General features: G+C 35.5%; 1 protein-coding gene across 4 annotated transcripts in view; it reads right to left on the reverse strand.

Annotated features, from left to right (window-relative positions):
• AGMO (alkylglycerol monooxygenase) overlaps positions 1-25,680 on the reverse strand; it is a 363,926-nt gene that overhangs the window by 128,671 nt on the left and 209,575 nt on the right. For 2 of the 4 annotated variants that reach the window (XM_046669021.1, XM_046669019.1), the window contains exons 10-13: positions 24,526-24,660; positions 22,864-22,980; positions 11,053-11,135; positions 2,629-2,734 (exon numbers count right to left, since the gene is read on the reverse strand). In XM_046669021.1, the coding sequence (XP_046524977.1) occupies positions 2,629-2,734; positions 11,053-11,135; positions 22,864-22,980; positions 24,526-24,660 (441 nt within the window). Of the gene's footprint in view, positions 1-2,628; positions 2,735-11,052; positions 11,136-21,135; positions 21,451-22,863; positions 22,981-24,525; positions 24,661-25,680 lie in introns of those variants that run through there. The other 2 variants (XM_046669022.1, XM_046669023.1) reach the window with 2 other exon arrangements.

Consider the following 25,680-nt stretch of genomic DNA (forward strand, 5'->3'; position numbering starts at 1 on the left):
TGATAAAACCTTTTATTATGTCTCTTCATATTTTTCAAAGTACTTTTGCTGCATTGTATCTGTATTTTTCATCTAAAACCCTCGAGGTAGATGAGTATTGCTATCATTATGTGATGATTAAGAACTATGGCGTCAGACTTCCTGAGTTTGTATCCTGACTTATTAGTCATGTTAATGCAAACAAGTTATTTAACCTCTCTGTAACTCAATTTTCTCATAATACTAACATTAAGAGTAATTACATCATGAGTTACATTGATATGAAGATCAAGTGGAATAATACAAGTAAGGCATTTAGAACATAGTAAAAGTTAAATGCATGTTGGCCCTCACTAAACCTATTTTGCAGGTGACCAACCTGAGGTGAAGAGTCCGATGTCACAGAGTCAGTGTCAGACTAAGAATTCATAACCATGACTTTTAAGGTTCAACATCGTGGCTCCTCGATATCCCCTAGGCTGGTTTTCCCAGACTTGACTTTTGGATCCCAAGGCAAGGCAAAGAATTATTCCAAGGGATCTTTAAGTTGATATGAAATAATAATAATAGCATCTAACACTTAGTGAGCATGTACTGTGTGTCCAGCACTCTGTTAAATCTCTTGTATAGAGTATCTCATTTAATCTTCAAAATCTTATTAGATAGACATTGTTACTTTGTCTACTTACAGATGAAGAAGGCAAGGCCAAGAATATTTAAGTGGTCAAGGAACTGCCCAAGGACGCATAACTAGTATGTTCCTGAGCCAGGAATCAAATTCAGGTAACGCAGTTTCGAAACTCAAGTCTTAACCACTCATTCTCACCTATCGACTGCATAAGTAAACTGACATCATCTCACCACTGGAGTTCATCTCACTCAAAAGTTGGACACACTACACTGCCTTCCACTATCCCATCATCAAAGAACCCCAAATGCAATGTGTTTCTGTAGGCACACATTACCACTTGTTTATACCATGGATAACTTAAAGATCCCACATTCTCAATTTTCTTTTGGAGCATTTTAGATAAACTACCACAATATACTAAAGAGCAGATTCATTAAATGGAATTATTCTCTTTCGTATCTATAATTAGAATTATAATTAGAATGTCTTCCCTCATTGAGAAGGTGAAAATACTGCTCTTTGATTTTAATGGATCTTTCGGGGACATGTATATTTCCAAATTTCATTAAATACATACAATTTATGCTTCTTCATTTTGCTTTTAGGTTGTAATTCAAGAAACAATATACAAACTTTAATGTCTATTAAATACAAAATGTATTAGATTAGCTGATATCCAAGATCCTGATACTAAGAGTTTATGCTTCATTTAAAACATTTACATGGTTTTTAAGATTATTTTTTATTTTTCATTTTTCTCCCCAATGCCCACCAGTACATAGTTGTGCATTTTTAGTTGTGGGTCCTTCTAGTTGTGGCATGTGGGACGCTGCCTCAGCATGGCTTGATGAGCAGCGCCATGTCCGTGCCCAGGATTCAAACTGGCCAAACCCTGGGCCACCAAAGCAGAGCATGCAAACTTAACCACTTGGCCAAAGGGCCAGCCCCAAAACATTTACATGATTTTTAAAGTAGAAAATATATTCACATCGTTCATAAATTTTAAAGTTACCAAAGAATATTAATAAGACTCTTCCTCATTCCTCTCTTCTAGCCACACAATTCACCTTCACACAGGCAACCATGGGTTAGGTTCTTGTTTCTCCTCCCAGATATATTTACATGCATAAAATAAGTACATTTATATATTTATATACGTATATCTCCCCCTCCTCATTTTTATACTTATATGCCTTGTATGGTAGCATCAAATTATTTTCCAAAGAGATTGTTTCAATTCACAATCATTACTAAATTCTGAAGGTGTCTATTTTAGTTTTTCCATTGATGCTGGGGGAAATGGTAGCATTTACGCTTCATGCTTAAATAAGGTTATGTATTGCACCTTCTGAGGATGCTGGCAGGTTGCTCCACATCAAAGTTAAACAACAGAACCCTTAATTTAAAAGAGGAAAACTATATCCATTATAATATTAGTGATGAGAATAAAAATTTTTTAACAGTTGTCTAAGATCTGAAACAATAAATATATACCCGAAAGTTCAATGTAGTTCTTAGAAGGTAAGTTTTAATCGTCATAGAAGATCAAATTATAACATATATTTTTCAGCTGTAGAAAAGTCTCAGTGACATTAACGATTTCCATAAAACTATTACCTCTTGTAGGATTGACAAGACATCTTAATCACAATTTTCACTTTAACAGCGTAAAAGGAAAGATCTCAAATGACGGAGTCTTTACCAAGAACTTTTTGTAAAATCACTTCTACTCTTTTTTGAGAACCAAATATGCGGCCTAATTTCTTTATAAACATCTGCAACGTAATTTGTCCAAGTCTATGAGGTTAGTGATATCAGTCAAAATTTAGAGACCAGAAAACTGAGGCTCAACAATATTAACCAGCTCAAGGTGACACAGCTAAGAAGTTTTGGTAAGTAAGTGAATAGATAAAAAATTCCCACGAGTACCAGTCACAAAATAAATAGACAAAAACATAGCTGAATGAATGAATTAAATACGCAATAGATGTATAACCTTGCTATAGCAAACGTCTTACCTCAAAAGCTAATGACAAGGAAGGGATGAAAGGCTTCAGATGACCAAATCTCCACAGCGTTAGGAACACCAAGCAACGGAGAGTTTCGACAAGAGCTGCCTTAGGTCTGAAATAAGTATCATCAACGTGAATTAGCTTTAAATATGCTCTTCATGTGTTTACATGTTATAATCAACATAGTGATACACATTTCTTTTAATTTCCAAGAAATAGTATTTTAATATATTTGAGGAGCTTGTGCCTCTGAAGTTGTTTGAAGACTGGCATTAAACCAAGAAATGAAATGCATCCTTTTAAAGAAAATCTGTTCTTTATCGATTTATTGCTTAGCTTGAGCATTGATGAGTTAGGGTGAAGCATACTTTCAACTAATAAGTAAAATATTAGACAACTAAATTTCTAGGATTTAAAGTAAATGAGGCTCCCCTCACTCAACTAATACCTTTATACTCCATTCATTCAAAAAAATGATTTGTTAGGAGGACTAAATTTGTTAACTACTCTAAAATAATGAACAGTCAATTTCTGAAATAGTGGTAGCATGGGAAATGTGTAGTTGTGTCTAATATGATATGTAGCATAAATATAGAACTTTGTTAATTCTTTTGTGATGAGTATTTTCTGTATATATGGTATCCTTGAAATTCAAACTCTAAAATAAATGAAATAAGTGTGTTTATGTATTTGAAACAGAGTTGAATGTCACATACAGATAAGCATTTATAAATTGTCTTATAATGATAGTAATGAACAGCTACTTAATCAGCTTAAAATAAGCTTTATAGGATATTCATTTAACATTCTGGTAATAGGATTAATTTATTTGTGAAAAAAAAATTTAACAACATTTTTCCCTTGTAAAATAATGTTCTATCACTACTATAAGTAACTTTTTTTTTAACAAAAATTCATATCTGGTTAATTTTCGATGAAAAAGCAGAAATAAGATTTCGATTTTAAAACACATTTAGTTTCTATTAATTCTGTCCTATGATTTACTTTTAACCGTTTATATTGTGAAATGAAACACACATAGGGAGAAGTATATAAAAGAGAAATCTGTAGCTCGATGATTTTCAACAAATAAACAATCGTGTCACCACCACTCAGTATGAGCACCCGCACAGCCCTCTCACCTCCTCAATGCTTCCACCCGCCCTCCATCTCAGAGAGATTCACTATCCTGATTTTTACAGTAATCACACCCTTTCTTGCAGTTTTTTAATTTACATTTTTACCACTTTAGTATGAGCTCCTAAACATTATTCTTTAGTTTTATCTTTTTTTTCTGCTTCCTATGAATGGGATTACATCATATGCACTTTTTTGTAGCTAGCATCTTTCATTCAGTGTTGTTAGTGAGATTGTTGTTATGCTGCTGCATGTAGCAGTAGGTCATTCCTTCGCTCCTGCATAGTATTCCATTGCGTGAATATACCAATATCCATGAGTTCGTTCACCTTGTGAAGGACATTTTGGCTTGTTGGCATCACTCATTTATTATGAGCAATGCTTTTTGAACACTCTTTTACATGTCTTTGGGTGTATTGGTGAGTGTATGCCTAAGCTGGAACTGCTGGGATATAGATGTATATATATGTGTTCAAATTTAGTAAAATTCTCAAACGGTTCTTCAGATTAGGTATCACAGTACAAACCACCCTCTTCAGTGTGTGAGCATCCAACAGTTGGTGTTGTCAATCTTTTCAACTTCAGCCGTTTGGGATGTAAAGTCTTTGCTACTAAAATTTGCAGTTAGCTTTTCCCACTTGAGGTTTTATCTTTTACTGTCTCAATGAGAGTCAATTTTTGAAGAACTGACTTTTGAAATACTATTATAGTCTAATTCATCAATTTTATCTTTATGATTAGGGATTTTTGTGTACCGTTTAATATTTTTACCAACTCTAAGATTATAGAGCTATGTTACTATGCTATCTGCTGGAATCTGTATCAGTTTTCCTCTCACTTTTAAATCCCTGACCCCAGAATTAAACTTTATGGTGTAAAGTATTTGTCAAGTTTATTTTTCTTATTCCTATGTGGAAATCCAATTTTTCCAAGACCATTTATTGAAAAGACAGCTTTTTCCCACAGCTCTGCAGGGACACCTTTGTCACAAATCAAGTCTCTGTATATGCAAAGATCTGTTTCTAGGTTCTCTATTCTAATCTTTGTGCCAATAAAACATGTCTAATTATTGTAGCGTTATAATAAATCTTGACAGCCAGTAGCACAACTCCTGCCATTTTTTTAAACCTCAAGACTGTGTTGGCTATTATTGGGCCTTTGCATTTCCATATTTTAGAAAGAGCCTGTCAAATTCTATGAAGAAATCTTTTACAATTTCAATTCAGATGGCATTGAATATGTAAATCAATCTGGTGAGAATTGCGATTTTTAAAATATTGAGCATTCTAATCTATGAAGATAGTTATCTCTCTACTTATTTAGTTCTTTCTTTTTCACAATATTTCAATAATTTTATAATGTTTTTAAAGATTTTGTACTCATTTTTCTAGGATGATTTTTTCTTGCTATTTGATATATTTGATGCTATTGCATATTTTATTTGCTAGTACATAAAAATGTAACTGATGACAATTTCTCTAAAAATTTTCCTAAATTCATCTATTAATTTGAATAATTTCCATATAGATTCTTTGAATTTTCTAATTAATCCATGAATTATATTAATCAATTTAAATTGATTAATCTAATTAATTTATTAATTTCTTTCAAATCCTTTTGCCTTTTTTTCTTTCTCTATCCTTCCTCCACTATTTCTAGCACAAGGCCAAATAATAAGCATATTTTAACTTGGCTGGCTTTAAAGGGAAATTTTTAACATTTCACTACCAAATGTAAAACTTGCTGTAGAAGTTTGTAAAAATAGTCTTTACTTCACTTTCATTTTTGCTGGATGTAGAATTTTAGGTTGGCAGATATTTTCTTTCAGCACTTTAAAAACATCATTCCATTCTCTTCTGGCTTCCATTGCGCTGGTTTAGAATGACATACCTATATTTCAGTATGAGTTCTTTTTTTATTTTTTAACACATTTGATTCACTTTTTCTTTTAAATTGAAGTCACTTTGGTTTATAACATTATATGAATTTCAGATGTACATCATATTGTATTTTGACTTCTGTACAGACTGCATCATTTTCACCACCAAAAGTCTAGTTTCTACCTGTCACTGTACATGTGCTCCTTTACCCTTTCACCCTCCCTCGACCTCTTCCCATCTGGGAACCACCAACCTGTTCTCTACATCTATGTGTTTGTTCGTTAGTTTGTTTATCTTCCACTTATGACTGCAGCCATATGGTAATTGTCTTCCTTCATCTGAATTATTTCCCCTTGGCATAATACCCTCAAGGTCCATCCATGTTGTCACAAATGGCAAGATTTCATCTTTTTTTATGGCTGAATTGTATTCCAGTGTGTGTGTGTGTGTGTGTGTGTGTGTGTGTGTGTGTGTATACCACATCTTCTTTATCCATTCATCCATTGATGGGCACTTATGTTGCTTCTAAGTCTTGGCTGTTGTGAATAATGCTGCAATGAACATAGGGGTACATATGTCTTTTCGACTTAGTGTTTTCATGTGTTTTAGTTAAAGACCCTGAAGTGGAATAGCTGGATCATATGGTATTTCTATTTTCAAGTTTTTGAGAATTCTCCATAGTCTTTTCCATAGTAGTTGCCCCAGTTTGCATTCCTACCAGCAGTGTATGAGGGTTCCCTTTTCTCCACATTCTCTCAAAGACTTGTTATTTCTTGTCCTTTTAATTATAGCCATTCTGACAGTTGCGAGGTGATATCTCATTGTAGTTTTGATTTAAATTTCCCTAATAATTAGTGATTGAACAACTTTTATGTGCATGTTGGCCATCTGTATATCTTCTTTGGAAAAATGTCTGTTCAGATACTTTACCCTTTTTTTAATTGGGTTGTTTGTGCTTTTTTGTAGTTGAGTTGTATGAGTTCTTTGTAAATTTTTTGATATTAACCCCTTATCACATATATGACATGCAAATATCTTCTCCCAATTGGGAGATTGTCTTTTTGTTTTGTTGATGATTTACTTTGCCCTGCAGAAGTTTTCAGTTTGGTGTAGGCCCATTTGTTTATTTTTTTCTTTTGTTCCCTTTGCCTGAGGAGACACGACATTCAAAAAGTTACTGTTAAGACCAATATCAAAGAGTGTACTTCCTATGTTTTCTCCTAGTAGTTTTATTTATTTAACTTTTTTGAAGAAGATTAGCCCTGAACTAACTGCTGTCAATCCTCCTCCTTTTTGCTGAGGAAGACTGACCCGGAGCTAACATCCGTGCCCATCTTCCTCTACTTTATAGGTGGCACGCCTGCCACAGCATAGTATGCCAAGTGGTGCCATGTCTGCATCCGGGATCCAAACCGGCAAACCCTTGGCCGCCGAAGCAGAACATGTACACTTAACCGTTACACCACCAGGCCGGCCCCCTCTAGTAGTTTTATTGTTTCAGGTCATACATTCAAGTCTTTAGTCCATTTTGAGTTAATTTTTGTGTATCGTGTAAGATATAGCTCCCCTTCCTCTCCCACCAAAACCATTTCTAGATTTCTATCTTCAAACTTGCTAATTCTCTCTTCCATATGGTCTATTCTATTTCCAATGCTTTCTACTTTATTCTTTGTCTCATTTATGTGTTCTTCAGCTCCAGAATTTCTGGGTGGTTTTTTTTTTTAGCATTTCAATCTTTTTGGTGAAGTACTCCTTTTGCTCATTAATTTTATTCCTGCACTCACTGAACAGTCTTTCTGAGTTTTCTTCCAACTTGTTGTGTTTCTTCATGACAGCTAGTTGAAATTCCCTGTCAGTTAGATCACAATCCTCCCTGACTTCAAGTTTGTTTTCTGGAGAGTTGTCATTTTCTTTTTGTGCCACCGTGTTACTATAGTCCTTAATGGTCCTCAATGAGTTGTTACTCTGCTGGCGCACTTGTGGTAACAAACACCTTTCTTGTTTGGGTAAGGCTTTGGTTGCTTTGCTTCTCAGCTGCTTCCGCTTGTATTTGAGGATCTTTACTTTCCACCCTCCACTGCCTCTGCCAGAAGCATCATCAGTGCCCTCCTTGTGCTGCTTGTGCCACTGAGGTTGCTGGTGCCTTGCTGCTCATGATGATGTCACTGTATTTGTTGGTGTCATCACCAGATTCACTATGCTGTGAGCACCTCTACTATTTCCAGTGTTGCCTGTGTTGTGTGTCCCCCAACTGTAGTGGGGGAGGGGGAGAGTGGGATGGGAGTTGGGGTTATGTGTGCTTCTGGCGTGTCCAAAGTTTGTTGAGTCTGCAGGTATTGCTGCTACAGGTAGGAAGGATAAGTTTTAGGGCCTCTGCAACTGGGGCAACCAGGTTCATGGGTTCCACTGTTGCTGTCACCTGGCTCTCCATGGGCTCTGGTGCTGCTGCCACCTGCACCACCTGTGCTGCTGCTCCTGTGTTATCTGGTGGTGTTGGAAATGCCACTGCCAGGGGCACTGAGTTCATGAGTGTCGTTACCACTGTCAGGTGTGCTGAGGTTGTGAGCAATACTAACTCTGCTTGAGGGGTAGGGGTAGGGTTGCAAGTGCCACTGGGGCTCCCAAAGGCTCTGGTTACCCGTGGCTGTGTGGTTCCTGGAACCTCAGGTCATGGACACCACCACTCTTGCCAGGGACTTGGGGTCTTGTATTCAGCCCTCACTGCTGGCAGGCCAGTGTTGGGGTGCTGCCAACTGAGCTGGTTCATGGGCACTTTGCAACTCCTGAAGTCTTAGGTTGTGAGTGCCACCCACCACTGCTGGGTGAGGGGGAGGAGATGAGCCACGAGTGCTACCCAGCTCGTGCAGCCTCTGGTCTTTGGCATTGGTGTCATTCCTGGAATCTTACTTTGTGGCACCACCTGCCACTGCTGGGCATGTCAGGGTCTTGGATATGGTCCCCTCTGATAGAAGGGCCCATGTTGGAGACAGTGCCACTGGAGGTAGGGGAGGGGCTGAGTCCTGGGCACTGCTGCATTTTCTGAAGCCTCATGTTGCAAGCATCATCTGCCACTGTTGGGGGAGAGGGTGAGGCTGAGCCATGAGTCCTGCTGTAGTTCCTGCAGTCTCTGATCTCCCGTGCTAGTACACTCAGGTCAAGGGTGCTGCCACTACTGCTAAGGGTATCGGGGTCTTGGATGCAGCTTCTGCTGCTGAAAGGGCTGATGTCAGAGGCACCACTGCCAGGAAAGGAGGAGGGAGCTAGGTCACAGGTATCTTCAGGGTTCTTGGAACCCCTGGTAGTGGGCCGCAATGATTTCTGGCACCACCGAGAGCATGGGCTGCCTGGATTCCTGGGGCCTCCATTCATGGGCACTACCCTAGTTCCAGGGCCTCTGGTCACAGGCATGGCCCACAGATCCTGGAACCTCTGGTGTCAAGAGCTGCCACCACTACTTCCCTGGTTCCACTGCTTCCAGGAGGTCCAGTCCACTCACCTTCCGCTGTATAGATGTATAGATCTCTCAGTTTCTGGTGTGCTGTGCAGCGAGTCGTTTGTTGGTCTAGGGATATCCTACTGGTTGTAATTTAGAGGGGAGACAAAGGGAACAACTCTGCCATGATACTGATATTGTGATTTCACTGTGATTTCTTGAATAAAGCCAGAGGCAGTTTAGACTTTCATATGATTATATAAAATAAGAATAAGTTAATGTATCATAGGATATATCATGGAAAAATTGATATTTTGCTTATTTGACCTGTTTGTCTGTATCCATGGAGACAAAATATCTTCATTAAAGAATGAAACTAGGGGCCGGCCTGGTGGCATAGCAGTTAAGTTCCCATGCTCCCTTTTGGTGGCCAGGGGTTTGGTTCGGATCCTGGGTGTAGACCTACACACCGCTCATCAAGCCATGCTGTGGTGTCATCCCACATAGAAGAACTAGAATGACTTACAATTAGGACATAGAACTATGTGTTGGGGCTTTGGGGAGGAAAAAAATAAAAAAGAAGATTGGGAACAGATGTTAGCTCAGGGCCAATCTTCCTCACCACCCCTCCCCCGACAAATAAAATGAAACTACACTATTGCTATTGGCTGATTGCTAATTCTATGACGTGTATGCAACAAATAGAATTGTGATCTTTAAAAAATGATCCTGATTCTTTGGATCTGGATAATTATTTCAGATGGCTGTAACCCATTGTTCCATTTTCTCTTTTTATGGCTCAGTATGTACTTTATTTCTAGTAAAGTAGGGATAGAGAGCCACACAAATTCAATGATAAAATAAGCACAATTTTTAAAGCATTGAAGGAAATAAGTTTAAAATTCTACTTGTTCACATATGACTAAGCAAAGCGTGCTAGCTGCATCATTCTTTACCAAATGTTTACAGGGAATGCAGACTACAAACAGTTCTGTTAACCAGTAAGTTCATTTGGACCCGGATCTTGAAGAAACTCCAGAACCTCTCGCTATTCCAGAACATCCATTAACATTCCTTAGGAAGGTGACATAACATTCGATATAAATTAAATGTATGCTTATTGTACATATAAAATTTCCTGAAAGTAATGGTTATTGGTTACCTACTTGAACAACAATTACGCTACAACAAAGATAAGATTTCAAGAATGACTGAGCTTTTTGCAGTTTTTCACAAAGCTACAATACATGTAAAGTCTATAATATGAGAATTCTGGAGCCACATTGCTTAGGTTTGTGTTCTGTAGAATCTCTTACTGTCCGTCCGCCTGACTTTCTTAATCTGCAAAATGAGTTTTATAGTAACTTTTATCTCAGAGCATTGTTATAAAGATTAATAACATATTCCATAGCACATATTAAGTACAAAAATATTGATATTAGTATTACTATTAAAGATTGATAAATACTAAGCAATAACCAGTAGATATTTTTGTATGTTCTTTCTGCCATAAAAGCAATTTAAAATTACTCAAGTGAATGTGTTTTCTGGCCAGGGTAGTATTTAAAACGGGATTCTTTAAATAATATGCTGTGTGAGGGTAAAGGACATAAACTTTAAATATACATACATTCTGGCATAGATTATGAACTATTCAATGGCAAAGGAAAAATACTCAAATGTGTTTTATATTTTATTATGTATGCAGAATTACGATCTATGTTTTGCCAAATCAATCATTATATTTTATAGGTTTTCTTTAATATACTTGAAAACTTAAATTTCATTTAAAAGCTTAGATTTAAAATGCACCCTTGGTTTAGAACCAGATAAACTGCTGCTCTGTTTTGTTTAAAATGGAGGTGCAAACTTTTACTTTCCACTTTATTTTTTTAATAAAAGATATTTGGTGAATATCAATGTTTCACATAAAAAACTACATTATAAAGTTACATAAAATGAAAGAATTTCACTTCTTGCCTTTGGTCCAGAAGTAGTCCAATGGAGGTCAAGGTCAGGAGAATGAAGCAAACCCTCAGAAGGAGAGTGACCTGTGATAGTGCCTGTCAAACACAGAGACCAATGTATCCTGTAGGAGACTTATCAGAAGAAACATTAGAATTTAAAGCTGACAATTAAAACGGCCCCCAATTTTATTTATATTACATCATTTGTCACTGACTTTTTTCGAAAAGGTTGAATATGCAGTGGACACTTTGGTTTTCCTAACGTCATTTAGTTAGTTTGTTGGACACTTGGAGAATGAATTAGACAATTCCACAATGATATTTTGCTTATGTGTCCTTTCTAAAAATTCTCCTTTAAAGTTTTGACTTTCATAATTCTTTGGAAAACCTGTGCCCCAAGTGTGGAGAAATCACTTACATTTTTATGAATAAATACCACATCCAAAAGCTATTTTTAACATCACCAGTTCTTTGTGGTTTCAAACCCAAAGCTGTCTTTAATACAGAAAATATTAAAGGAGAATGTGTTTATGAGTGTGAACACATATATGGAAGAGATTGCACACACACACTCACACTCATATTTGATGAAACTTATATCTTCACAGGTACATGTTAAAATTATCTTTTGGATTTTTGTAACAAAAACACCACATTTTTCTGTCATAATTATAAATTAGTTATGCATTTTGTTTACATGTCAAAATTTAATAATAATGTGTATTGAGCATCTACTATTTTTTAGCTTCTATGCCATGTGTTTCATTCACTTTAATTCTTTTTTATAGTCCCAACAACCTTGCAGAGCAGGTATCATTAAATCTGATTCATATATGAAAAAGCAAACAAACTGGGAATCAGAGAATTAAGTAACTTTTCCATCATCACACAAAAATAAATGATGCCTCTGGAATTCAAAATAGACCTTCCTGACCCCGAAGAGTGACAATGGCAGACTCCGTATGAGCAAAAAGCTTAAAGAGGGCAGGGGAAGAGATCTAAGTTGAGACTACATAGCTAATGTTTAGGACAGACGAATACTGCTTTAGGTTGCAAGTGGATAGAAAAAGCAAAGAGTTGAATACACAACCCCTGAATGATTTCCCTACTCACTGATAGTGTTTACATTTCACCTTTATGAGAAGACCAGAGGTGTGATACAACAGGTTGGCTAAAATAGTGATCTAAATCTTATGCAAACAGTCTCCTTCTCTTCTTTCTTCTTTCTGAAATAACTAGAGGTAATTTCAACTCATTATAAACTAGTATACACATCAAACAAATTGCAACTATCTAAAGTTATAAACCATAAGCGAAACCCCCAGTTGCAATTGTGCTCACATCCAGTCCCCCAGCTCCATACTATCTTATAAATTAGCCCTGTCTCTCACGGCCAACTTCTAACACCTCTCTATTCACTATCCACATGCTCAAGATGGCAACTGGAATTGCCAAGAGATTTTAAACACTCCAAAGCAATAGTTTAGTAGGAGAGTATTGCTGAGTGGTCAAAAATCTGAATAAAAATGTTTAGAAATATGGGGACAGTGTTAGGGGTCAGATATGGGATAGGGAGCATAGTGGACACCAGAATGTTTTAGTGGAGAGCAGTAGAGCGCTATTTGGATATGTGGAATATAGTGGTGCCTGCTTTCAGACAGTGAAGCAAAAAAAATCCGAAAAATATTTTCTTGGTGGTAGAAGTAACTAGGTATACTTGAATAGATTAATATTTGCTTAAGAGAAACACTTTATCTTTAAAGAAAAATGTTTCTTTCACCATTCTTGCTTCATTTTGAGTTTTTAGGGAAAAATTCCTATGGAAGGGAGAGATGATTTGTGCCCAAAAACTATAGCATGATTTTAAGTGTTCTATAAGTATTAGGGTTTGGAATTATGTGACCCTCTCAGCCATGTAACCATGGGCAAATTATTAAGCATTTCCAGGGCTCTGTTATGTGTTTGGTATGTTTGAAATAAAATACGAGTTTGGCAAGGACTGTAATAACATATTTAGACGAGTGCTTGGCACAAAGTAAAAAGTCAATTAGTGGTCATGATGAATATGATTGTTATTATGTTCAGGCTATACTAATTTTCTAAATGGCACTTGGGCTAATTTTAATTAATTACAATAAGACAAAGAAGCACAAATAAAAGATCCATTAGTTCTTCCAAATATCACAGGAAATGCAGAGATAGGACAAAATATACCTTTTATTTTGGTTAGGGAATTTACAATCCCTGGACCAAAAAAGGAACTCTTTCTGCAAATTGCTTCCTGGCTACTGGAGTCAGAGTGAAAACCAACTTAATACAGCTATCCAGCTGCCTAGTCAGTGCCTCTACTCGGCTAATAGGCATCTGAAACTTAGCATGACTAAAACCCTGTATTTAATTTCCTCCTCCATACCACGCATTCTCCAGTTTTCTTCAGCTTAGAATGGCACCCCCAGTTTTTCAACTGCTCAAGCCAAAAGACCTGTGACTCATCCTTGACTCTTTCACTGTTTACTTCTAATACATCAGAGGTAAATGTCAGCATTATATTTGAAATATATCCAGAATAAAGGTATGTGTTACCAACGGCACCACTAATACCCTCTTGCATCCCGACATGGTCTCTACCACAATTGACATACCCTCTTAAACGGTCTCTCCACTTCTAAAACTGTGTGTCCACCTATCATGGCCTGCCACCCCTAGTATGCAGATGAAAGTCTGGCTACTTTTAAAACATAAGTCATATCACTCTTCCATTCTAAATCCTCCAGGAGCTTCAAATCTCACCTAGAATAAAGCTCAAAGTCCTTACTCTGGCCTATATATAACATACACCCATTATCATGCTGTCCCCTAGTAACCTCTCTGTCTTTCACTCTTAAGCCATGTCAGAAATTTTGCTCTTCATTGAACATAACAAGTATCCTTCCCACTCAAGTCTGTTTCACCTACTGTTCCTTCTACTTGGAATGACTTCCCCCATCGATCCTTCTGGTTCATTCCTTCATTTCGTTCAGGTAACTATTCAAATGCACATCCTTGTCTGTCATATATAAAATAGTACTTCTCCACAACTCTCTATAACCTTATTTTGCTGTATTGAGCTCCATACAGCTTATCACTTCCACACACTTATACATGTGTTTGCGTGTGCATTCTCCAGCTGTTTGTTGCCTGTCTCTTGCCACTAGAATCTAAGTTCCATGAGAGGTTTTATTTCTTTATTCACTGTTACATCCCAAGTGTCTAGAACATTGCCTGACACATAGTCAGTACTTAATATACGTTTATTGAATGACTGGCCATATGAATGAATATTTTACATTTGTGTTTTAATATTCATACCTTTAATATTAATAATTTAAATTAAATGATTAATTGGATTAAGCAATAATTTCATATTATAACATTAAATGTTTAATATAACATCAATATTTTAATTCCTAAAAATTAAAAATAAATTCTATTAAATTATTCAATACTTTAATATTTAGTAATTTATTATTAATAACAATATTAATATATTGTGTTTCAAAATGTTAAATAGGTAAAATATTAAATCCTTTAATATTCATATATTTAATTCCTTAAAGATCAGAATTGTCCTAAAAGTGTTTGAGTTTAAAGGAAGCTAAGATTACTGTAAGAAGGAATTAAATATAGAACACATACGCTTCCTTTAGAAAGTCCATTTTTCTATAGAATGTCTAATTTCTCCATACAGCATTCTTTAATAGGCTAATTAGGGCATATAATCAATTGATAAACTCTAATTTCTACACATTCATTCCTTGAAAATTTGTTGAGTGTGTGCTAGGCACTATGATAACTGTGAGTTTAAGAGAGGGAGCAAGAAAGACAAGATCCTTGCCCCAGAAATCACACTAGTTTACTCCCTGCTGAGATGACCATAGGCCAGCCACACTAGAGCCCAAAGGGAGAAAAATACAGAATTGATAGGCTTTGACCAGTATAAACCGTTAGTCTCCTGTGTTTTAAATGATATGTGAAATGACAGAAACATTGTTAGTTTTTCATAACAAGTAAGATTTTACTTTTTGTTGGGTTTACTCCCGTTTCATGCCATGTACTACTAGTATATCTTTCATGTAAAATATTGCTATCTTAAAGTGCTGAAATGGAATTAGTCTAAATTAACCAGTGAATGCATTATAAGTCTTTGTCAAAAAAAGATACATGAGGAAGGTCATAGCTGTAAAAGCTTTATTAAGCAAGGTATTTTTTTCCCTCCTTTAAAATTATCTTTCAAATCCCAAGCAGTTGGTAACCCTTATTTCCATAGGTTTTCCAGTGCAAGAATCACTGTCCAGATTCATATGTCTGAAGAGCTCTACCTCTCTGAAGCTTTCTTTAAGTAACAGATGGGAAAAAAATACTCTGGAAGCAACATTAACTACAGAGGAGCTCTAGAATTACATGTTTGATGCAATTTTGCTTAAACAATCAATGACCTTGTGGGAGTCTTCCTTTGCTCACAGAGAAAAAGAAGAAAGCCTTTTTCTTTCGGACTGGGCATATCACCTTCTTATTATTCCATGGAAAAGCCGCAGTGGTCAACACAACTACCTTTCATATTTCCTTACCCAACAGATCTCACAAAGGGAGATATCAGCCCCATCTACTATGTTCTAAAATAATTAGTATGCTTCTACATAAAAATTCTTTTTAACTTTATGCATTGTTAAAGTATTGTTAAAGATGATTTGATATTTTGCACAATTTTATTCTAAGGACTTAGAAATGAAAATGTCTGGATTTTGTTATTATAACAACATGGTGCATTTTTAGGAGTTTCTCTAAAATGTGTCTGAGAACAGCTACTAAAGTGATTATTTCGCTTCAAAAATGCTCATCTTCCCAAACATCTTTAAAATGAAGTCGAAATTGCCTGATACGTAAACCTTTGTAAGTTCTGACGGGCAGGCAGCAGACTGGGTTTGCTGGCACACATGTTGGGCTGCCTCATCACCTGTATGACTCTGAGGGCTTCACCTTCCAGATGCCTTGAGCTGCTGGGTTTGTCATGCTGAAAATTAAGGCTAGAAGATGTTTCCCAGCATCACAACACAGACACAGGAACAGAACCTCAGGTGACACCTAGCGCAATTTGTAATTCTATGTGGATCTCAAGACTGTATCTTGAAATAAGATCTTGCTCTTTAAAAAATTTGTCAATATTGATTATATTCGTTTTTTGCAAATTTCCAGAACTCCCTAGGTGGTCACTATTAAAGTGTGCAAAAAGGAATATGATTAGAATGAACATTTTCTAGAATTTCAAACAAGAAGTAAACAAAATAAATATGTCAAAGATGAAAATATATTGGCTAAGAACTATAATAAATGTATAGGTCAGAAACATTGAATTGCTGTGGAATTAGTGCATTTCTACAAAAATTTGTATGAAACAAAAGCAAAAAAACTGCATTTAAAAAACTGTAAACACAAGAATAGTTGTGCTAAAGTTACATTTTAAGCTGTGATTCTGCTCATTAAGAAAATGAATGTGCAGGGACCGCCAGGTGGTGCAGCGGTTAAGTTCGCATGTTCCGCTTCCGTGGCGGGGGGTTCGCCGGTTCGGATCCCGGGTGCAGACTCCGCACCACTTGTCAAGCCATGCTGTGGTAGGCATCCCACATAGAAAGTAGAGGAAGATGGGCACGGATGTCAGCTCAGGGCTAATCTTCCTCAAAAAAAAACAAAAAAAAAGAATGTGCACCTGACAAGATAGAGAAGCAAGAACTGGTTTATGCTCCCACTTGAAAAAAGAAACACCAAAAACCAACAATATGTCTGAAACATTTGTTTTCAAGACACTGGACATAAGGCAGCAAAGGTCAGTGATTCCAGGAAAATGGGATATAAGTGACATGACTCTACTATTGACCAAGCTTATTATCCTGAGAGAGTTTCTAGACCACAGCACAGAGAGAACCCAGGGGAGGCCTGGTGAACTTCCTGAGTTGAGGAGATAAAGCTGGAATTTTGGAGAAACCAAGGAGGTTATTGTTTGGATGACAGATACCAATGAGGAGGCAGTTACATAGACAGAACTCTAGAAACCTGCAGAGGGTGCCCTCCAAGTCTAGTATATCAAGTCACGCACGTGGGGAAAGTATTGGAGGCCAGACAAGGATCACAGCTTGCAATGCTAGCACTCACACAGGACTGCCATAGTGCATATTCCCACCAGCCAGACTGCACAACCTCATGATCCACTGGGTATCTGGTAGAGAATACCAAAGGGTCTTGCCTCAGTACTGGGTAATAATTAGCCCAAGACTGAGCAACCTCAGCATGAAAGGTCCTACACCAGTTGCTGGAAGGTACTCGTGTTGCCATAGTTTCTTTCTTGGATGTTCAGTAGAACTATTTCAAGAGTCAATGAAGCCACTCTGAATTATCAGTATTTGCCTCAAGATCTCACTGACATCAGTATACCAACTTTCTCTATACTTTTGACAGAAAAATTTTGTCTTTTTCACTAATAAACAAGTAAAAATGTAAGCTATATAGCTTTCAGTTATTTCCCAAAATACAAAATAAAAAGAAGAGATGTTAAAAGTCACAGAGAGACAAACGTCCTTTTCCTGAAGATTACTTTTAATAAGGAAATATGACTCCCAAGAACTGGGCATTCAGACTTTGAGTTTCCAAAGCTGAATTAAAATGGCTAAATTGACATGTTTTTCATAAATCAAAGTGAGATCTTAATTCAAATTACAGTTTATAGCTGATTATGATTATTATATGATATATTTTAAGGGAGCAGTCTGATAGTGACCAAATTTGATGACAATACTAAGAGTATGAAGATATATTTAATGTCACAGTTAATATTTCATTATTTGATGTAAATGACACTTTAAATGGATAATTTCCCACTTTATTATACTGCAATATAGTGGCCAAAAATTATATTTTTCATTGGAACTCGCAATAATCCATTTTATAAGTTCCTGAAGTCTATGCTTATCAGACAGGTAGCTTTTGTTAAGATCCTTTCTTTACCACACATTTATTACATTCATTTCATGGCTTTAAGGTATAATTGCTGCCCATTTTGACTCACATTTCTTTTTTTCATATTACTTCACTTACCACCTAAATATTATAGGAAATTAAATTAAATCCCAATGGGCTGCAGTGGAAGAAAACAGTACACACTGTATATTGACTTGAGAGGTTTCACCTAGGACCTAGGCTAGATCTAATTTGTGCGAGTGATGCTGTCTGTTATGAGAGCACAGCTAAATATATTGATTTCTTTTCCCCAATATTAAAGCATGTCAACATGAAAGCATTAGTTACAATATTGTAGCGCCCATAATGTTTTACTAAGTATAGCATCTAAGGGAATTTAAAACTATAAAAATCTGTTTCCGAATTTGTATTGGAAATTCTCAGATGTCTCATTTACTTGAAATATACCATCAAATAGTCTGTGTTAAAACAAATCTGCAGTAACCTTATTACACATTCTATTATATGACTGTTAAATATGCAAACTGCTTTGAATGTGTCTATTATTTAAAAGGATAGCATTGCTTTTTACTTTAAAAGCAAGTTTTACTCTGGAAGCATGCTAGCGTGTCCATATTTTCATTTCAAATGCGTATTCATGATATCACCCCATGAAGCGGACCCTGGCAGCTGAGGAATTGATTTCCCAAGCATTACTAAACCAAGATCAACATAAAAGTCTGTGGGTCATATCACTAAACTAAACATTATCTATTTAAATGTATGCATTGCAAGTTTCAGTAAAAAAGGAATGTACCTTTTATACCTTTGTGGTGGCCATCAAATTGCTTTTTTGACTCCTAAAGTTATTTCTACAGAATTGCACACATAAAACAAGTAAGTATTTATCTACTTTTGGTATATGGATAAACAGAAAAGGCTGTGGGACCACAGCAGGGTTGCCAATTACAAGTCAGCCACAACTTTTCTATGTGATTATTGGCTACAGTGAATCTGGAAAAAAAATATTGCCGTTGGATTTTAATGTCTTCATATGCTTTTAAACATCCCTGAGGCTAGAACAGCACTATAGAATTTTGCAAATAAGCAACCTTTTTTCTTAGTTGCACAGCATGTTTTTAGCAAAGAAAACTGTGGGTAGTAAACAAGTCAACGCACCTTTCAAAATTAATTTACGTCAGGAGTGAAGCTGTCTCCACTTCTAATTTTAGTTTGGGAAGGATTTCAACACTTGATACTTCTCTTTGTCAATATATTTCCATGAGTTGCTCATATAGTTGAATTCCTCATATAGTTTTTATGACAGTAGAAAAATCTTGTGAAAACTGTCACATAAGTTATATCTTTTAATATACACACACTGTGCCCGGCTACATTTTTACCCAGGAAGTACTCACACAGGCCTAGACATTCAAATCTCTTGGTGAATTTAATGTTAAGGGCCTCTATTTCAAAATCAAAATGGGTAAATTTACATTTTTGCTTCTAGGAATTAATATAATTTATTTTTGGATTTAATTTAGTACAGCTAAGAAAATTCAATAACGCAAAGTGTACTCAACGTTGATCAGTATATTAAAAGATATTCAGATGCAGATGATCCAGCTTTTCTTCTGGTCTCATTTAACTATCTAAACTCTATTAATGCATGCATATTTTAGTCATAATTTAAGTGAACAAATTAAGACAAAGTAGTTTAACAAAGTTATCAGTGATGGGTTAATTATGTCATACTTGAAGAGATCATTAGGAGGGCCTTAGGTTAAGCAATTAATAAGCCTAACCATGATGGTAGTTTGATGTCTACATATGCACTGTTAAGAGTGACGTGGTTCATGCTGCTTTTAAGAAAGCTTTGCTCCTGAAATAAATTCCTGGGTACAGATTTTGTCTCTTTTGAAGCTAAAGGAAAATGAACCTAGTACAATGTGGAACAATGTGGTTCATTAGTTGCAGCACATACATGAGAGAGCAAACAATAAGCCAGTATATTTCCTACCATCATATTCTCAAAACATTTCTGGTCACATCATATCCCATTTCTTAGTTTCACTTCATAAAATGGAAACTAGAATTTAAATCATTGTTTTCTGCCGTAATCAGGAAAGTCCTTTACATATTTTCCTGAAGCTTTTAAAAAAATTGTATGTGGACAGAGAGCACACATGAACTTGTCTATTGTTCAAAATTGGGGTCACTATTTGTAGCGATGTTTGATTATTAATTTTAAATGCAAAATCCCCAAATACATATGGGCAACACCAATCATGAAGGTCTTTAAATAATGTCAAAAATTAAAATGGCTTTCTTTAATATATTATGCAGTAACTTCTATAATAATTTTCTGTAAACTTATTTTATTTAGCAGGACACACTGTGGCACACACTCTTCGTTACCTAACCAGAAAATACCCCCATTTCTTCTGTGCTAACACTGTGCTTATTTGTCCAGGTAAAGGGAAGGCATATGTTCAGGCGGAAAGTGAACTCTTTATCCCCAGGGTATGAATCATGCTTGGTATAATTCATTCATGGTTAATTCATGACTTAGTGTTAGTTATTGGTTCAGTGTGGGCATGAGAATTAGTCCTGAACAATGAGACATGAAAGGACGTTTGCTGGGAAATATTCTGGGACTTCTCTTCCTCCTTCTTAATGAAATGAAATTTACAAGATGCTCTAGGAGAATTGAATTTGCTGCCTTTGCTAACAGTCTGTGAAGACAGGATGCCTACAGTTGCTGTAATTACCTTACGATGAGGAAAGCCAGGAAAACTGTAGAGAAGCCTTTTTGGAAGCTCTACGTCTTTGAACTGCTGAACTCATCAATCCTGAAAACACTTGCCTCTGAATTTCCAGTTATGTTTAAGCCACATTTAATTGGATATTCTGTTTCTCAGAGCAGAAGATATCTAATAGGCACTCATGCTATACATACTTCAAATAAAAGGGTATCTTGCAGGAAGTTTTATATGTTACCATGCATTTTATGTGTTTAAAAATATTTTTTGAAAACAAGTTCAAATCACATATTTATGAGTAAGAAAGATTTATATGGATCTAACATTTGTTATTTTTGTCTACTCAGATCTATTTTCCTTTTTCCATATACTGTCTTCTCAGTTTTTTCTTTCAAGACATCTTTTCCTCCTCTCAGACCATGAGGATCCTGTGGAGCTGACCCTGTCCTCCCATTCACAGATTAATGGTCTAAGATCCACGCCTGACCACATTGATTGGTTAAGGATACCCAGATGAATAAATCATAACAACAGACTCCAGTTTGGAACGTTCACTTCCGGGGATCTTTGTACAGTAGGATTTAAAGCTAGAATTGCTGGTAGCCATCCCGCCACCACGAAAGCTGGAGTCTGTAGGAGAATCTGCACTGAGAAAAGCATAGCTGTAAGAAAGAAGGAGAAGGTTCCTGTTGGCATTATTTGACTCATTGGATCCAGCACTGCCTGAAGAAGAAATAGCTCCAGACTTTTCAGTTAAATGAGTTAATAAATTCACTTTGGGTTGAATATCTGTCACATACCACCGGAATTCCTGCTTAACACACTCAGTAACCTGCTTCAGGTAGAATTCCTTCTTGTAATTCACTGCATAAGTCATGTGAAATATTTGTGATTGACCCACTGCAATTACTATATCAGGATTATTAAAATGGTATCTAATTATTAAAAATAATTTCATGAGATTTATACATTAAAATTATTAAAAATAACCCTATAGTAGCCCCATTTTTCTGCACATATTATTTATTAATTTCTATTACTTATGGAATTTTTATGGATGGATTGATATCTGTCAATAGAACAGAACTGCTCTTTGAAAACGTAATTCATATTGCCTGCGTTCACCGTCTACTAATCCTATTTGTATTCATTTACATATTTTTCTGGATTCTTGCATTTTTTTTGTATTTTTTCATAGTTTTCTTTATGTTTGAAGATAACTTACTTTTTTGACTCTAGCTTTCAATGTATTATTTCTCTCTTCAGTTGTGTTTAAACTGCTATTTAAGTCACTGACTTTCTCAGGTCTGTTATCATACCTTTGTGCTCTAAAAGTTTAATTTGATTATTTCTAGATGTGCCTCATCATTTTTGATAGTCCCTTCTTTCTTGGTTTTTCATTTCCTTTTAATTTCATCTTCTCCTTCTTCAAACTTAAATTTACTTAATTTATCTTTTAGTTACTTTAATTTCCAAAACCTGTTGTTTCTGAGGATTTGATTCTGTTGTTTGTTGTTTCTGCTAATGCTTTGCTTCTTGGCTTTCTTCTACTGTGTTTCTGTGCTTTTAAACTCTGAGTTCATTGGGACACTATCTGTGGGAATATTCTGAGACTTGGGTTTAAGGGAATTGCTCCAAGCACGATTTGAACATGGATCTGTTAGACACAAGGACCCTTATCTGAGACCACTTGAAACTATATTCTTAGATTTACAAATCAATGATTAGTATAAATCCTGGAACTGTATCTGAGTGAAAACTGGTTTATAATTAAAAATCCTCAGGGAAGGCTTTTTTCTGCCTCCTCAAAGCCAAGTCAATATCCATAGCATACCATTTGATGGACGTTCTATACAGGAACACTTTGGCTATGATTAATTAGTTTACGTTTAATAGTCTAGAAGAAGTAATTTGTCTGTTTGTGAGATATTGCCAAAGTTAAAGTGGACAATTACAGAAAAGAAGAAACCACAGCCATAATATGGGGAGCTTATTTTCATTTTCAGACAAAGTGACATTTCATTTTCAGACAAAGATGATTTTCTCACACTCTACTTAAAATAAACACCACTTACAGCTTTGTCTGCAAAGGTGTCTTCATAAAATGCTAGCAACAGAGCAAACTGTACTACTGCATATATCTTTAAGAGTTGAGACGCCAGTGATGAGAAGGGAACTTCCTTCCCTGTGACCTAGGAAGACAAGAAAGAAGCCTTTCCTTTACATTGCTCCCTGACTTATGCTTCTCATTGAAATTCACACTAAGTGAAGAGGAGATATGCCAAAAGAAAGGAAAGCTTTTGTTATTCTTTTTTGTTTTTCAAAAATGTCTCTAACATTCATTTTTTTTTTAATAGAAAAAATACATAGGTTAGAAAACTTGTTTTTCATTTAGAAGCATTATAATTTCTGACTTAGTGTACCTTATATAGAGCAATGCAAGAATTGATTCCTCAGTATATACTGATGATAAACATGACCACCCTGAACACGAAATATGAAGTGTAAAAATGTGAATACAAAAATATGTCCATGATTATACATGAAAGTATAGCAAAAGAAAATATGGAAGGCGATTTTGGGTAGTGTAGATAATCATGCCTAAAAGAGAAATATTGTTTTATTGGAAACAACTTTTCTCAAATAGTTTCCCGGAAATATAATAATTCTATTATTATAATGCAGATTTAGACACCAGTATGATTTTAAAATATTCACTTTGAATTATCTATTAAAAAAAAAGAAAAAGTAATAAGTAGACTACAGCTAAATAGACACTTTGGAACTGAAATAAGCAAACTACTTTGACCTATATTGGGTTGGTTCATTGCTACATAACTGATTATGAACATAACTGAAAGTCTGGGAAGTTTCAACACAGCAGCTTTCATAACTGGATGAAAAAACATCCTTATTTAGATCAATATTTTTAAAAAATAGTATTCAAATAAAACACAATTTTATTTCCTTAAAATATTGGCTAATTTTTATACTCATGATCATCTTTGAAATCAATACTAGTTTACTCTTTCTATTGTTTCTACTTTACTCTTAGTAACAGTTATTTTAATTAGAAATCACAATATATAGCCTGAATGATTGGGAAGAAATTCCTTTTTCATCTCTATAAGAGGAATTCCAGATTGAAACTGAACTTTTCATTTGGTTTCCATTGTTTTAAATTTCTGACTTGCTTGTTTTTGGTTTTTAACATGATTTTTGTATTTAATGCTACTACTCAAAAATATTGCACTATGGAATGAATAAGTTATGGTCTAATCCAATAACCACATCATCTTAGTATGACTTTAGACCTTCCATATTAGAGACCTCAGTCTTTCATGAACAAAATGAAGGCGAAACTGAATCATCTGTAAGGCTCCCTCCATCTCTAGTGTTTTCGGATGCTGTGACTGAGCCACAGGCATTTGTGTAGTTTCTGTGCAACGTAAAAGCTCTCGGCTGTGGGTTTGAGTGGATCTGGAGACTAGCCTTTGTTGCTCTGTCCCTCAAACCATACACCCTAGTAAGAGGCAGTGTTTGCCTGGAAGAAGGCACCCCTCTTATCGGCCCCTAGGTGGTGTCCACTCATTAAGTTACGCACCATAGGGCTGTATCTGCCTAAGAGAACATCTTTTTTTCAGATTTGCATGAAGTCAACATATATACAGGCTGGCTGTAGACCTGACAATATGAGACTAATCTTCACCATCACGAAACGCATGAACTCTATTTACCTCTGGGATTTCTTCACTCAGTCCAAGTCTTGGTTTACCTGGACTCCATCCTGGTCCTTTAAATATGACAGAAAACTTATTGAAGAATCCAGGTGTGGCCCAGAATGTAGTCCATATGTAAATTAAATAGTGGAACTAGAAGAATAAAAATATAGCTTATTTAAAACAAAAATATTAAATACAATAAATCATGAACTTTATAGTACAGTTTAATTTACATATTATTCTGTAATATTTAGGTTATGCATAACTTGGTTAATGTAGATTAATATTCAATTGCATTCCAAATTGTAATTCATTCTATGCATTCTGTGTCAAGTTTATATGTCTTCTTGTCATATTTCTGAGGCTCCACAAAATTATAATTTTGAAATTAAAAAATAAGGTAATTGTTTAGAAAATAAACAAAGTAGAAAAAATGAGTTAAGAGGCTTTGCTTCCAATGGAATTAACCACCTGCCTGTGTACTCACCATCCATGTCTAATGACATCCTTTCTAAAGTCTTGTTAAATGGGTACTAAGGTTGAATGTGGAAACATACAAATATTGCACATCTGTTTAAATATTAAATAATACTTAATATTTGAAGTATTAAAAATATCCCTTTATTTACTATTTTGAGTTATAGACAAACATGTCTATAATTAAGGAAAAATGTTCAAAGCCATTTCTGATAACAGGCATCTGAATAATAAATAGCCAACTTTCTGTAACAGGAAAAGGAAGAGTTTGCTTACTGAGTCAAAAGTTTGCATAGAGGCTTAGGGCAGGAATCCATATTCTTTAAGTAACACACATTTGAAATGTACAGAAGTTAAAAATATGCCCACACATGATAAGTACTCAATAAATATCAGCCATTAAGATAATTAACTATATAAGCCATACATGTGATAATAATGCATCATAGGATTAAAAATAGTCCTAGAGGTTGGGCATCAGCTATAGACTCTAGAGATGAGCCCTATTAAAAGTGTAGTAATAAATTAATGTAGAAAGAAGTTTTGACTCTATCAGAATTTGTGGTCTCACTGTCATTTTCACTGTCTCTGAAAGAATTTAAGTTGCTAAGATTATAAAAAAGGTTTTTAAAATTGCTTGAAATATTACAATAAGGAATCTGAAGCAATTAGGAACAATGTAGAGTTTAGTGG

Source organism: Equus quagga, chromosome 8 (genome assembly GCF_021613505.1).
Source record: "Equus quagga isolate Etosha38 chromosome 8, UCLA_HA_Equagga_1.0, whole genome shotgun sequence".
In the NCBI taxonomy this organism is placed as follows: domain Eukaryota; kingdom Metazoa; phylum Chordata; class Mammalia; order Perissodactyla; family Equidae; genus Equus; species Equus quagga.